This window comes from Mastigoproctus giganteus, chromosome 2, assembly GCF_048544385.1.
Source record: "Mastigoproctus giganteus isolate SK-2022 chromosome 2, ASM4854438v1, whole genome shotgun sequence".
Classification (NCBI taxonomy): Eukaryota; Metazoa; Arthropoda; class Arachnida; order Uropygi; family Thelyphonidae; genus Mastigoproctus; species Mastigoproctus giganteus.
The window spans coordinates 207,959,866-207,976,295 of NC_143576.1; the positions used below are offsets into that span (position 1 = coordinate 207,959,866).

General features: G+C 38.0%; 1 protein-coding gene across 1 annotated transcript in view; it reads right to left on the reverse strand.

Annotated features, from left to right (window-relative positions):
* LOC150090016 (ADP-ribosylation factor-like protein 2-binding protein) overlaps nucleotides 1-16,430 on the reverse strand; it is an 88,543-nt gene that overhangs the window by 40,335 nt on the left and 31,778 nt on the right. The window contains exon 4 of the mRNA XM_090368938.1: nucleotides 10,730-10,836. Coding sequence (XP_090225064.1) covers nucleotides 10,730-10,836 — 107 coding nt within the window. The remainder of the gene's footprint in view (nucleotides 1-10,729; nucleotides 10,837-16,430) is intronic.

The window sequence follows — 16,430 nt, forward strand, 5'->3', positions numbered from 1 at the left end:
CAACTGTGAGAGCTTTACTGGCCTTTATGCTCAAACGTTTTTCTAATAAACAATCATCAGTAATTACAACATCGCTAATTTCATATGGCTCAGCCTCACTCACACAGACTCTTCTCATCATAAAGGGTATTTCATCAGTAAAAACAGATGCAAAGTACTCGTTCAGTTCATCTCCAACATCAGCTGGGTTGTCTAAGACTTTCCCACACCCTGTACACAAGGGTTCAATCTGATTTACCTTTTTCTTGCTTGTATTCACATATATGAAAAATGAAAAATTCCTTGTCCCCTTAGCCAATGCTTTCTCATATGCAGCCTTGGCCTCCCTGACCTATTTGTGGTACTATTAGAGATTAACTTGTACCTGTTGTACGCTTCAGTACTTTTCATTGCTTTGTAACTGTCACATGCTATCTTTTTCTGCTCTATTTCTCCAGCCAGCTCCACAGTCATCCATTTCAGCATTCTGCAATATTTTCTTAAAGGTATGTATGCATTCATGGCTTCTCTGATTTTTGCTTTAAAAGTATTCCATAATTCAAATGTATTTGCCATCCCTTGGCAATCCACCAAGTTCACAGATGCCATATAGCTCCTTAAACTGTCTAAGTCTCCTCTTCTGCAGTTAAAACATGTGCCTTTACCTTTAAATACTGTAACAACTTTCTCCATCTTCCAGCTGATGATTGCATGATCACTTTCTGACAATGGTTGCTGTACTTTAAGCCCTGTGATGTCATCTGAATCGTTAGTAATGATGAGGTTAAGAACATTCTCACCCCTAGTACTTTCCTTAACATGCTGGCACAAATAATAATCATCTAATATATTTTAAAAAGTTTTTCCCCATCGTGGGTTTCCCTCCCACTTATTCCAATTTATCTGAGGTATATTAGAGTCACTCACAATAAGACATTCCCGCTTGCTTGCCCATTCCATCTGCATGTAAAGACTCTCGTCATATTCTTTACAATCTCCTGGTCTGTAGATTACTTCCACTCTCATTATTCCTTTGCCTTTGATTAACTCATACTATGCAGATGGCAGACATAACTTCAGACTCAGTAAAAACTTTTTGTGCTCAGTCTGCTTTTGATAAAAAGCATGACCACTCCACCTCTTCTATCTTCCCTAAATACATTATACATACCGTAGTGGAACTCACCATCCCCAATTTCTCGGTGGCACCACTTTTCTGTTAGGTCTATTATATCAGCATTAGTTTTCTTAACCAGGAGTTGAAATTCAGCCATTTTATTGACAACACTCCTGACATTACTGTAGTCAAACGTTGGGACTAAGTAGTCTTCTACAGTTTACTACCCTGATACTCCCCTTAATACTATTATGTATTTTAAAGATATCCTATGGTAGAGTTTATAATATAGAGCTGCATACTAATTAAGTTGCAGCACTAGTAATATTTACTAAAAGCTCAACCACACAAGTGCAACTGAGCTCAATATTTCTCCTAAGTTGAATATTTCATATTCCTACAATCTTTTTTCATTTTATTAAAATGTAAATATTTGATTTTATAACTTGACAACATGTAATAATAAAAAACTGAAATAAAAATTACTGTGTTCAACAGGCACCTTCAAAACATGTAACAATTTATCACTATCTCATTTTACGCTCTTGGGTGATAATACCTTTATCTCATTATGTGCATGGGGTGGTACCCATTACTATGATATTAACACTAACATAAACTTCCAAAGAGAAGTGCAAATCTAGTATTATTGGTATAAGAAAACTGTTTACGATACTTTATGCAACTCACCCTTGCATACATATAAAACTCACATACACACAAGCAGAGAACTGCTCCATTGGAATGGAGTATAGAATTCAGAGAAACTGCTAACTGGGAGAGAATACAAGAGACAGCTTAGTTGCATGGACTAATGTAACTAAGCTGTCTTGAAAGCACTTGTGTGAAAGGGGCAATTAAATTGATACAAAAATCACCAGCAGTTACAGGGCATAGAGAATGGCTTGTTTAAATAGATATAATGGCATCAGATTAGTATAAAGTAAAAAAAAAATAATAATAAAATAAAAATTTATACCTGTTTATACAGTAATGGCGGGCATGTTGTAAACAAAATCAACGATTTTCAGCATCTGGTCACGTCAATTAAGCTAATATTGTAGAATTAACTGAGACATGGTGCCATAATGAGATAATGGACAAAGATTCATTATAATGAGTCAGACAAGATGGGGGGGAGACAAATAGAATGAGGGAAAAATGCCTCATATCAAAAACTACCTGAAGGCAACCATATCATTGCAGAGTCTGATGAAACCCAAATTCAAGTAAAGACAATAGCTAGAGTGTGTTAGAGACCAAATGAACTGTGAACTGTGAGGAGTATAATAAACATCTCTTAGGAAACTGCCTTGTTATTTGGTGACTTTAACTTAACATTTTATTAGAATGAAAATTATAGACAGCCAATTAAGCAAGTGAGATCTGCTTTTTGAACTGACCAGATGACTTATTTATTAATATAGCTGTAAAAGTACAAGAAGTACAAAATATCCTTGACCTGGTCCTTGCCAAGGATCCAAGAGGTATCAAATAGATACCTCATGGATCCCTGATAATGAGTGGTGACCACAATGCACAAAATGGGTAGAGTCTAAAGAAATTCTGGTGATTATTTTGACTGTGTGCAACTCAATTAATAATGAAATGATCTAAACTTGTTGACAAAAGCTTTGAATTTTTGAAGGCAGTGATCAAAATAAAAGATAGTTATACTGAATTTTGATTTTATTTAGTTATTTAGCATTGGCAATATGATGTAAGAGATTACATAGCACCAGCCCAAAAAAAATTTATTTGCCGAAGCCTTTCTTAAATTTATTCAAACTACCCACCTCCACAACACTAGGCAGAAGTTTATTCTAATGATTACTCTTTGGCTGAAGGCAAATTTCCATATATTTATTCTGCACCATCCTTTTCTAATTTAAATTTGTGCCCAGAGGCAGATTTACGTGAAGCTAATGAAGCTTAAGCTTCAGCGCCCCCCCCCCACTTACATGGGCCTCTTCCAAAGCCCATGTGTTCATATGGTCATGTGTTTTTGACCATGTGATATTTTAACCACAATCGGTTAAGACTGCTGTCTCTTTCCACTCCAACTTCCCCTCCATCACACTTCTTTCTGTGACTTTATTCAACAAAGTGAAACAAATTCTGGACGATTGTCAACAAATATCTTCTTTTGTCTTCTCAACCTCCAACCCATGCATGGTACTAAGTATTATAGGTTCTAATACCTCTTGTGTTTGGAGTTTTCATAAAAAAAAAAAAAAAAAACCTGCTGTTGAACAACATTCTCAATCAGTCGTATAACAATGCAGCTGTTATGAAAGGTGAGGACAAAGGGCTGCAAGCACTCTTTAAAAACATTAATAAGTATGCAGAATATGTGCCATGCACACCCCATTCCCTTAATCTCATCGGAGAAAAAGTGACCTCCACAGTACCTAAGTTGACCTAAGTTGAAAAAGCTACCTCTACAGTTGACTACTTCGGTACTTTGCAAAAGTTATGTTTTCTTTTCAGATTCATCTCGTAGATGGAGTATTTTAAACACACATGCCACTTGAATTTTTCTTTAAACAGTCTAAGTGTAATGAGATAATCTGCCCATTATAAAGCTGTTCAAGCCTTGCAACTTTGGTACAATGACATTTCAAGGACACTAAAATATATTTTCGAAAACTAAGAAGAGAAACCCGAATGAGATATAAAAAGTTTATTCAAAAAGTTGATAAAGCTCAAATATGCCATTTTATCTGCAATTTGGATAAACGTTTTGGAACGTTTAATAAAACAAGTGAGAAATTACACACTTCTGATTTGGATGTATATGAAGGGTACCTCCTTTTGTAATTTTTAAATTTATTTATTAAAGAACTGGGAGAAAATTCAGATAAAAAATTAATGGAATATGAAACAAATGTGATAAAGCTGAGCAATGAAATCAATAGAAATTATTCTGACATCAAGAAGCGAACTGTAACAAACAAATTTTCAGATCATACAAAAAGCAATAATTCATTAAGAGGAAAAGATGAATTTCAAATAGAAGTAATAAATAGGTTCTTGGATTGTGTGATAATCCAATTAATGAAGAAGAGTGAATCATATGAACACATTGGAAAAAATTTTAATTTCTTGCTGATTTTACACGAAATACTGACATTGATGAAGATATCATAAAACTCATAATATGCCACTACAAGGACATTGACAACAAGCTGATTAATGAGTGCTGCCAATACAAAGAATATTTAAAATTAGTCACTGCACAAGGCAACTTGAAATACCCTGAAATCTTACAGCTCATATATAAAAGAGACTTGACAGAGATTTTACCAAATTTGATAATAATCCTAAAAATTTACGACATTACCAATAGCAAGTTGTGAAACTGAAAGAAAGTTTTCTAAACTATCAATAATAAAAAAACAAATTTCGATCAGCCATGCTAGAGGAAAGACTGAATTATCTTTCTGTTCTCTCTATAGAAAATATTACAAAATCGTTGTTATATGAAGAGGCAATCAACGAGTATACAGCCAAAAACTGTAGGAAAAAAAGTATTACTGAGGTGTGTCAAGCAGTTAATTAATAAAAATATGTTATTTTTCTGGATTTTTGGATGTTTGTGGTATTTGTCAGCTTTTTTAAATTTGTAATTTGTTGTGATTTCTTTTTTCATTCTAAATAAATATTCACTTCCGTAACTAATTTTGTAATATTTTTCTTAAGAGGGGGGCCCCAAAATTGTATAAGCTTCAGGCCCACAAAACCTGGATCTGCCACTGTTTGTGCCCATTTGTGTTTCATCCGAGGAGTAAAGATGCCATCAACATTCAGTTTACTTAACTCATTTAAAGCCTTATATGCTCCAATTAAGTCGCCATGCAGATGCCTAGTTTCCAGACTGCAATTTACAGAATCCAAATCCTTCTTGGTAAGAATATACTTTTGTGCCAAAATAATTTTGTTGCTTGTTTCTGCTCCTTTTCCAAGAGATCTATATCATTCCTAAAATAAGATTTCTAAAGCTCTATGCAACATTTCGGACATGGCCTAACCACTGCTTTATAAAATGGGATAATCACCTCTTTGTTCCTGTGTAAAGTTTCTGTTTATCATTGACAGAATCCCCCATGAGCTGTTCTAGCAGCTTATTTGAGAGAATTTCATATCAGACTATATTATTACTCTATCTTTTTCATACTGTACTATTCTGAGTCTGGACTGAGATGTTATGTTATTCAGGGATTACTTCTACCCAAATGCAGTACTTTTTATTTATCTGTTAAATCTCGATTGCCATTTTACAGTCCATCTACTTAGTTTATCAAGATCTTCTTAAAGAGGACAGCCTACCCTGATTACTATTATTAAAGAATATACCCTAATTACTGCCATCATTAACCACTGTATATAAGTTTGCTACAGATTAATAAAATTTTGTACAAAGCAATAAATTCAATTATTAAAATGTCACTTTTTAAATAATTAGCCTTTTATCTATTCAGTATTTCATAAAAATATCAGTGTTAACACATTTTTAATTCCTTTAAATTTTGCTGCTTCTGATGAAAAATTTAAATATACTAGTGTGCAAAACTTAAGGACCATTAGCATTAGTAGAGGCATACAATGCAAGAAAGCAAGCTTATGCAGCATCAGCCAAAAAAAAAAAAAAAAAAACAAATCCCTCCCATTTCACCCCTCCATTCGTTCCAAATGCCTGTCCAGCTCAGCCTTAAATTTATTTAGGCTATTAGCTTCCATAACAAAAAATGGAAGCCTGTTCCACCAATCAACTACCCACTAGCTAAAGGCAAATTTCCACACATCTATTCTACAACTATCTTTCTTCAATTTGAAACTGTGCCCCCTCAGTTCTTAGTCTGAGCAAGAGGAATAATCCCATCAGCATTCAGTTTGCTCAACCCATTCAAGGCCTTATACACCTCAATCAGGTGTATAAGGCCTTGAATACGCAGGTGCCTACTCTCCAGGTGCTGCAATTTGCAGAACTTAAGCCTTTCTTGGTAAGAGCACCACTTTGTTCCTCTCACCAATCGCCCTTCACTGTACTCGTTCTAACAACTTTACATCCTTCCTAAAATGAGGTCTCCAGACCTGTACACAGTACTCTAGGTGTGGCCTGACCATTGCCTTGTATAACGGGATAGTCACCTCCCTGTCCCTGCTAACAAAATTCCTATATATCACTGACAAGACTCCATGACCTGCCTTGGCAGCCCGTCTGCACTGCTCAGTAAACTTCATATTTAACTGCACAATTACCCCCACGTCTTTTTCACTTTCTACTTCTCTGAGTTAGTACCACACGGTTGGTACGTTTCTCTTCAGTTATTGCTACCCATATGTTGTACTTTGCATTTGTCAATGTTAAACTTCAGTTAACACTTCTCAGCCCATTTTCCCAACTTATCTAAATCCAGTTGGAGTAGCATACTGTCTTAACTGTCGTTAACAACCCTGCCAACCTTTGTATCATCTGCAAATTTGGACATTAAACCTGATATACCTTCATTGATATCATTGATAAATATACAAAACAACAATGGACCCAACACTGAACCCTAGGGAACTCCACTAATAACATTTGTTCACGAAGAGCAGTTGTTGTTGTTGTTATTTGGTTTTTAAGAGCATTAGCAACTAAGGCCATATTGCTCCAGTGCGGTGGTCATTCCCTGACCTTTCCGCATGCTCCGTATTTGGTGGTGACGGGCTCGAACCCCGGTCTAATCAAGAAGCGTGTGCTACGCACTGCTGCTCCTTCCCACCTGGCTACGGAGGCGCCACGAAGAGCAGTGTCCATCGATTACCACTCTCTGTCGTCTCCTACTCAGCCATCCCTCTATCCTTGTAGCAACTTACCCTTAATGCCATACAGCTCCAATTTGTACAGCAGTCTTCCATGTGCAACAGTATCAAAAGCTTTCCTGAAATCCAAGTACAGTAAACCCCCGCTATTTGAGGGGGGTTACGTTCCTGAGAAATGCCGGGAATACCGAAAATGCAAATACTGAGTTATGGCTCCCATAGTAATAAAGGCGTTCCATTCCAAAGTAAGAAATATATAAGAAAACCTAGTCTAAAATTTTGTCTATGTATGTATTATATGTACCTTCATAATATGACTATGTACATAGACAGTACATAGTGAAATGCAAGCATATGGCATTGAAATGAAAATAAGAAACAATTTAATATTAAATGTAATATTTATTACAAATTTCAAATAAATTTTTCAAACTGGCGCCTTTGCTAGCTAAAAAAACTTATCAGGCCAGTGCTATCGACAGTTTCGCTAAAGTGTTGATAAAAGAGTTTTGCCTTTTCACGAATGATGAGTGAACTTAATGGAATTTTATTTTGAGTTCGGTCTTCTATCCACAGATTTAAAGCTTTTTCCATTTTTTCTAATTTAACATCACGAGTTACAGAGCAAATTTTTGAAGCAATTAGCGCCTTTTCACGGACACTATGGCGGATTTTTCTTCCAATTTCTTGATTGATCGTACCGTTGACTCATTGATTTTATAATGTTTTGCCACTGAGGAGACACTTTCACCATTAGAAATTTTATCAAATAACTCAATTTTATTTGCTAATGTCATCATCTTCTTTGATCTTTTCACATTTCCCTTGTTATTCGTGGCCATATTTTTGTACGGGTTAGAAAGAACTTGTCCACAATAAAGTCACTTTCTTCCATTAACACACTTGAAAAAGTCTGTTTTACACTGCAAAACAGTAGATTTATTACTTTTGTAAGCATATCAATTTATAAATTGATAAATTTATTCAATTTATAAGCATATAAATTAAAAGCAAATGATGAAACCTTCCATGACAAGCACATAACACATACTGAATAAGGATTAGCAAGAAACATCCACTCTCACGATTTTGTTACCCCTCTCCCCCCACCCATGAGCGCTGTTTTGACCGGGAAAGATAATTTAGCCATGCCCATGTTTTTTTATGGCGGAAAATATTCACGGCGCTTTAAAATTCACATTTTTTTATATTCACATTTTTTCATTTTATATTAAATCAGTGACCGTGAATACGCGAATACAGATACAGCGAATAGTGGGGGTTTACTGTATATGATATCAAAATTATTTTTTGCATTCAGTTCTTTGTGACCACATCATAGTATCCAATCAAATTGGTCAGACAAGACCTCCCTTTAACAAACCCATGCTGTATCTTAACTATTACTGTAGTCTTGTCCAGATGATCCTGCAATGCTTCTTTAACCAGTGATTCCATTATTTTCCCCGGAACACAAGTTAAACTAACAGGTCTGTAGTTACTTGTGTCACCTTTTGAACCCCCTTTGTGAATTGGTGATACATTTGCACAGCTCCAGTCCATGGGGACCTCCCCTGAGTCCAAGGAAGCTCTCATAATTATGGCTAAGGGTTTGCTTACTTCCTTTGCTGCCTCCTTTAATATAACTGGATAGATCCCGTCCACCCCAGGTACCTTCCTTATGTTTAACTTCAATAATTTTTCCTCCACTTTGCTCTCAGTTATTACAAAATCACTTAGCTCCCTGTTAGCATTTGATAAACTTCTGGAACTCTCTTCATTGAATAACTCCTCATGTGTGAATGTAGAAGCAAAATACTTATTCAGTTTATCAGCTACCTGAGCATGATCATCAATAGTCAACCCGTCTATGTTAAGTGGTCCAATCTGATTCATCCCTTTCCTTCTAGAGTTTACATAAGTAAAGAACTCTTTGCTGTTTTTCTTTGCATCCTTTGCGAAAGATTTCTGGTAATCTGCCTTCGCCTGCGTAACCTCCTTTGTGACTTGAATACAGACTACTTTATACCTGCCAAAGGCTTCTATGTCACCTGATACTTTATATATGCATCCCATACATTTTTCCTCTCTGCCACGAGCCTCATTAATTCATCTGACATCCATTTAGGCCTAAACCTTGAACAGTATTTCTTAGTTGGAATGAAAAGCCTAGTAGCTTCCAATATTAAGTCCCTGAAGGCTTCCCACTTAGAATTCAATGTTGATTCCACTGATGATGTTACCTGTCTGAGAACTCTGTAGTCACCTTTACGAAAGAAAAGACCAGTCAAGTTTTCACCTGTAGCTTCTCATAGGAGTGGCCTAGATATGGGAAAAGCATACCAAAGGAACCTCGTGAGGTACAGAAATGATGAAGGAAACATCACTGACACAACAATGGAAACAAAACAGTATGGAGGGACTTTATTCAAAAATGGCAACACAGCACTTGCTGCCATGATACAGATGCATCACTGCCAAAGATGGTACAAAGGGAAGAGGTGGTCCTCAGTAGGAGATATGGCTACTCCTAATGTCGATGCAGGCTTTGCACCGCCTGTCCATACATAGAACAATGTTGTTCATAAGTTCTTGCAGTAACATCGTCCATTCCTCTGTCAGCGGCATCTTCAGCTGGTGAACATTTTCTGTTGGGTGTGGACTTGCCATTAGGTGTCTCCCCAGGGCGTCCCATATGTGTTCGATGGGATTTAGATCAGTGGAATGGGCAGGCCAATCCAAACAAACAATGTCCTCAATTTCCAAAAGCATATCAACAGCTGCAGTGTGGCGTTATCATCCATAAAAATGAACTCGGGGCCAATGGCACCTCGAAACAGATGCACATGGGGAAGGATTATCTCAGTACAGTAGCGTGCACTGGTTACAGTACCGCCTTCCAGTATCTGGAGTTGTGTACATCCATCCAAGATAACGCCTCCCCAGACGAGAACTCGTAGACCGGCATATCAATCCCTTTCAATGATGTTTGCGGGGTGATACCGTGTGCCAGCCTCTCGCCAGATTAGTGGATGTCCAGAATTGTTGCTGAGACTGAATCTACTCTCATCAGTAAAGAGTACCTAACCCCATTGCGCTGCTGTCCAGTCCTTGTGTTCGATGCACCACTGTAAACGGTGTCTTGGATGGGCAGGTGTTAAAGGGACACAGCGTACTGGCCGTTGGGGAAACAGTCCACTTGCCACAGTAAACCGCGATATCCTCGTTCCTGTGCTGCTGGTTTGAAATGGATCCTGCTGTCTGGTATTGGTCCCTCTTGGCCTGTAGGAGTATATAGTGGTCATCACTGGGCGTTGTTTTTTGTGGATGGCCACCACTGGTCCTTTGAACAGCTGAACCTGTCGTTCCGAAGACCGACCACGCATGTGAGATGATGCTTGGGCAACACCAAACTCTGCAGCCACACTCCTTGCACTTCCACCTTCCTGGAGCTTCCCAATTATTCAACTCCGGGTAAAATCATCCAGATGTTGTCAACTGGCCATTTCGTTGTCTGTAGCACTGTATGGAACCAATCGATCATCTGTAACAATCGTGCTCACCATTTAATTTGCACATAACTGCTGAACTGCTGCTTTTGTCTGTTTATGTGAGCCCTCTCATCACGATTCAGATGTTTGCATGTGCACCAGCTTTCTACTGAATGGCCACAGTCATGCAAATCGCCACAGGCTATTTCATTTGATTTTGTGGTTGTAACCTTTAAAAAAATAGTGTTGGTCCTTAAGCTTTGCACACCAGTGTATTTAACATTTTATAATTAACTACTAAAAGTTACTTTTTAACACAATAAGTGCTACTTACATATTCTTGGAATACAATAGTATATTCTAACTTGTTTTCTTCAATATCTTCAAAACAATTATAATGCTTTTCTAGAAATTCACTTTGAAGTTCCAAAAATTTTGGTTCTAGAAAGACAAAAGACAAGAGTTTAGTATTAGTTAGCAACATGACATAAGGAAACAAAGCTTATATAGCACAGCCAAAAAAAAAAAAACATTTCCCCATTCTTTCAAAATTGTCCGAACCTTCCTTAAGTTTATTTAAACTTAAGGAACTTGATATGACATTAAGAGTAGATCTGCTGACTTACTTAAACATCCAGGGCAATGTTGAAAAAAAAAGTCACGAATTAGGGTTAAATCTGAAAGTCTCTGCAATTCTGCCCAGACACGAAATAGGGAGTATATGAGGAGAGCCTTGTCAAACAATTTGGCCCTGGAGAGACTGTGCAAGACTAATGGGGTAGAATTTTTCTCAGTGTGGTCTATGCTTGTTAACAGGAGAGACTGTTTTTACAGGGATGGGATGCACTTAAATAGAAACGTGCAAGAATATTTGCTGATGCTATCGAGGCAGTGTTAGGTGGGTCGGAAAACTGGTAGCTTTGGGGATACACAGATTAATAGATTAACAACAGGCAGAGGTGAAAGTGATTCTTGCACTGCTTCTGTTGGAACTTGCAGCAGCCTGGAAAGCAAGGTGTCAGGGATTTCAAGAAGAGCTGGGTGTCATCACGGAGCAAGTAAATACATGGACTGTGTTAGGGTAACTAAGAGTAAGAACAGGTGCATATATACTTGCATGTACACCATTGGTGTACAGGCAAGTATACATGTACACCAATCAGTATGCTATGTGCAATGTATTTAGGAAGGATAGGGCATATAGAAAGGGTGATGGGGTCATGCTTCTTATCAGAAGCAGCCTAAGCATGACAAAGGCTTTCCTGGATTCAGATGTTTCGCATACTAATATAGAATCTGTATGGTGTGAGATAGTTGGAAGCAACTATAATGAGAGTGGGAATACTCTACCAGCCAGGTGATTGTGAAGATTATGACGAGAGCCTCAACATGCAAATGGAATGAGCAAGTAAGCATGAATGTCTTATTATGGGTGATTTTAGTTTACCTTTAATTGATTGGAGCAAATGGGAAGGAAACTCGACATGGGAGACAAAATTTTTAAATCAACCAGATGATTGTTATTTGTATCAACATGTCAGAGAAAGTACTAGGGAAAAGGATATTCTAGACCTGATCATCACCCATGAACCAGATGATATAATAGGGTTGATAGTAGAGGAACCGGTAACAGGAAGTGATCATGGAGTTCTATGATGAACGATGAAGAGAGAGGTCATCATCATCATCATCAGCCATTTTCAATCCACTGCAGGATGAAGGCCTCTCCAGCAACTTTCCAGTTCCTTCTGTTTTGAGCACTGGCCATCCATTTACTACTCAAAAACTCATGAATTTCATCTATCCATCTCCGCCTTTGTCTTCCAGGTTTTCTTCTAGCTCCTCTTGGGTACCATTCTGTTATTTTCTTAGTCCATCTGTCATCGTCTTCGAGCTATGTGTCCTGCCCAAGACCATTTTAGTTCTTTAGTTTTGATAAGAATGTCCTTTACTTGAGTTTGCTGCCTAATCCACGTGTTTCTCTTCTTATCTAACAGTCTGATTCCCAATATAATTCGTTCCATTCTTCGCTGTGTAGTTCTTAGCTTCTCTTCCATTCTTTTGGTGAGTGCCCAAGTTTCACTTCCATAAGTCATGGTGGGGAGTATACATTGATTCATTATTTTATGTTTCAGACAAACTGGGATATTGCTCTTCAGTATGTGACTATATTTCCTGAATGCTATCCATCCAAAATTTATTCTTCTCTTGACTTCCAGCCATTTATCATTATTACAGCTAATAACTTGTCCCAGATAAGTATATGACTCCACCTTTTCAATTACTGCTTCTTCAATCATTATTTCCCTTTCCGTGGCATACTTGTTCATCATTACTTTTGTTTTAGCCATATTCATCTTTAGTCCAAAATCCTTACTAACTGTGCATAACTGATTAAGATTTTCCTCTAATTCTTTGGGATCGTGGCTTATGACCACAATGTCATCTGCAAATCGTAAATGGTTTAGGTACTCTCCGTTCACATTGACTCCTTTCTGCGACCAGTCTAATCTTCTGAAAGCTTCCTCAAGGGCAGCAGTAAACAGCTTCTGAGATATTGTGTCTCCTTGTCGAACTCCTTTCTCGATTTTAAATTTCCTACTGTCTTTGTCTAGTCTAATAAAGGATGTAGCACTCTCATATATTTTCTTCAAAATCATAATATATGGAGTATCTATGCCTTGTCTTTCCAGTGCCCGAAACATTGCCTTATGCTGTATGGAGTCAAATGCCTTTTCATAATCCACAAATGCCAGGCATAATGGTGTTTTATATTCATTTGCTTTCTCCATTAGCTGTGATATTACGTGAAGGTGATCCATAGTTGAGAATCCTGTCCTAAAGCCAGCTTGCTCTTTCGGTTGATTCTCATCAAGTATTCTTTCTAATCTGTTAGTAATGACCCTTGTGAACAACTTGTAGATATGGGATAACAAGCTAATTGGTCTATAATTTCCAATTTCTGATTTATCTCCTTTCTTATGCAACAAAACTATGATTGCATTATTCCACTGCTTAGGCATCACACCTTTTCTAATGCACTTTGTGAAGAGCCTTGCCAGTTTTTGTGTTATGTCTCTTCCTCCCAATTTTAACAACTCTACAGTAACTTCATCTTCCCCCGGGGCTTTCCGATTCTTCATTTTCTTCAATGCATGTTCTACCTCATCGGGAAGAATATCGGGTATGTCGTATGTGTTGCTACTTTGCAATCCATCTTCCCCACTGCTAGTATCATTCCCTCGCTCCTTATATAATTCTCTATAGTAGTCTTCTGCTATTTGAATTATGCCTTCTCTGCTGTTTATAAGTACACCATCGCTATTCTTCAGTTTCAGTATCTTTTGTCTTCCTGTATTACTGCTTATGGCTGCTGATTTAAATCCTTTGTTTTCCCTTAATGCTTGTTCAACTTTTCTTGTGTTAAATCTTCTTATGTCCTCTCTGAGTCTCTTTCTAATGGCTTTGCATAATTCAGTATACTCAATTTTCTCCCTGTCAGTGTTTTTCTTGCTCTTCATTTGTCGTCTTTGGTTCATCATGACAAGTGTTTCTTGACTAATTTTTTCTTCTTTGGATTTCTGTTTCCCTACAGGTTTCTTGGGCTTTATCACTTTCAGAAAGTTGTAATATTCCTCGTCGATATCTTGGTCCTGAGCAGTCTGCAAAAGCTCAAACTTGTTCTTAAGTTCCAGTACATACTGCTTTTTCTCCTCCTCTGTTATTTCAAAGACCTTTGTATTATTTACTCGAGTCAGTTTTTTCCTTTCCTTTCCTACATCTATATCAAGTGTACATCTTACCATTCTGTGATCACTTCCAACATTTACCTTATTCAGGACGGTAACATCATTCACAATATATCTTCTGTTAGTGAGGATGAAGTCAATTTCATTAGTTGTTAATCCATTTGGACTCTTCCATGTCCACTTTCTGTTCACCCTTTTCTTGAAAAAAGTGTTCATTACTGACATTCCTTGAGATTCTGCAAATTCCACAAGTCTTTCACCTCTTTTATTTCTTTCACCAATTCCAAAATTTCCTATGGTTCCTCTTTCTGTGCTGTTTTGCCTTTTTCCAACCTTAGCATTGAAGTCCCCCATAATAATAGTGTAGTGGGTTTTCTGCTCATCTAGAAGACTCTCAATTTCAGTGTACATTTCTTCAACCTCTTCATCATCATGGCTCGATGTTGGTGCATAAATCATTATAATCTTTAGCTTGTACCTCTTAGAAATCTTGAGTATTAGTCTTGACACCCTTGGTGATGTACTTCTGAATTCCAAAATGTTGTTTTTAAAATCTTTATGGACCAGAAACCCAACTCCACCTTCACTCCTTTCACTGTTTCCATTGGTGTACAGCAGATTTCCACTTGATAAACTTATAAGTGATTCATTTCTTCTTCTTGTTTCAGCCAAACCGATGATATTCCAATTCACATTTTCTAATTCCTTTTCCAGCTCTAACATCCTGTCTTCACCGATGAGTGATCGTGCGTTATAACAGGCCAAGTTCAATTTCCGTGCATGGCAGCCTGGTCGTACCCAGAGATTCTTAGCACCCTCTGCTTCCACTCTGATCCTCTCGCTGCCGTAAGAGGGAGAGTGAAAGCTGCTGGGGACTGAGGGCCATTTGTATTGTTGTGCTCTCATTGCTGGAGGGTTTGGTCTTTTCCTCTTCACGCTGACCAGGCGTCTTGAAGAGAACCACTCTACACGTTCGTTGCCACCTAAGTGACGTAACAGGGCTTACCATCGAGAAGGTGTGCATGAGTGGATTTTAGGGAGGCAGGCCAACCGGACTTCTCCTAAATCTTCTGTAATAGAGAGATATTGGATCCATCAGTGTTTTAGGCTGAGTGTCTGATAACACACAGGATACCTGTTCCCCTCTAGTAGTTAAAGGCAAAAAATGAGTTATAATTTTAGGAAAGGAAATTACGACGGCTTAAGGTGCTACATGGCCTCTATTCAAAGGTGGACTGGGTCAAAAATGCTTACTGAGGAAAACTTGTAGTGGCCTCATACTAGTGTTTATGGCCAAAATCACACCGGCCTGCAGCCCACTGGGTTTCCCCTGTAAGCCTTATGGTCAGTCTACCTCTATTAACTGGGTAGTTATCTTACAGAGAGCAAATACAATTGAATTATGGTATACCTTTAAAGCATTAATCACAAAAGCCTTGAATGCATATACAGGGTATTTCAAATGTGATAGTCAATAATTTAAAGGTGAACTGCACAAATTACAATATGCAAAAAAAAAAGCCTAGTAAACATTCCTTCAGTGAATCGTTTTTGGGATATTGCACATTTCTAGATGGGTTCCACCAATGACTTGTTTGTTTGGGTTAGGTTATGGTCATTCTCTCCCTTTCCCCTCTCTCAATGCTCTGAAACATAGTAGGCATACTGTACTTGTCAAAGGATAGTCAACATTGAAAGAGGTTACAGCAACAAAGAGTATGCAGACATGCACTTCATGTATGGTAAAGCGAACAGCAGTGCACTCGAGGCTTCACGTTTGTACCAAAAAGCATTTCTCCGCTGAAGACAGTGCAAAAGGCATGCATTCATCAGGTTACATCAATGCCTTAGAGAACATGGAGTATGAGCAGGTAGGCCCAGAAGCATGATGTTGATGAAAGGGTGTTGTTATTGTTGTTATTTTGGTTTTTAGGAGCATTAGCAACTAAGGCCATATTGCTCTGGGGATATGCAGTGGTCATTCCCTGACCTTTTTGCATTCTCCGTATTTGGTGGTCACGGGCTTGAACCACGGTCTGATCAAGAAGCGTGTGCTACGCACTGCTGCTCCTGCCCATCTGGCTACAGAGGCACCAAAAGGGTGTTAGAAAGAATAGAACAAAATCCAGGAATTTCGACACGGGTTGCTCTGTAAGAGCAACCCTCCTTGGCGATGTAAAATTCGCCTCCTTGTGGCAAATTTTACATCGCCAATTACTGTACCCCTACCATATCCAGCGTGTACAAGGTCTAAGCAATACAGACTACCCTCCCAGAGTGAACTTC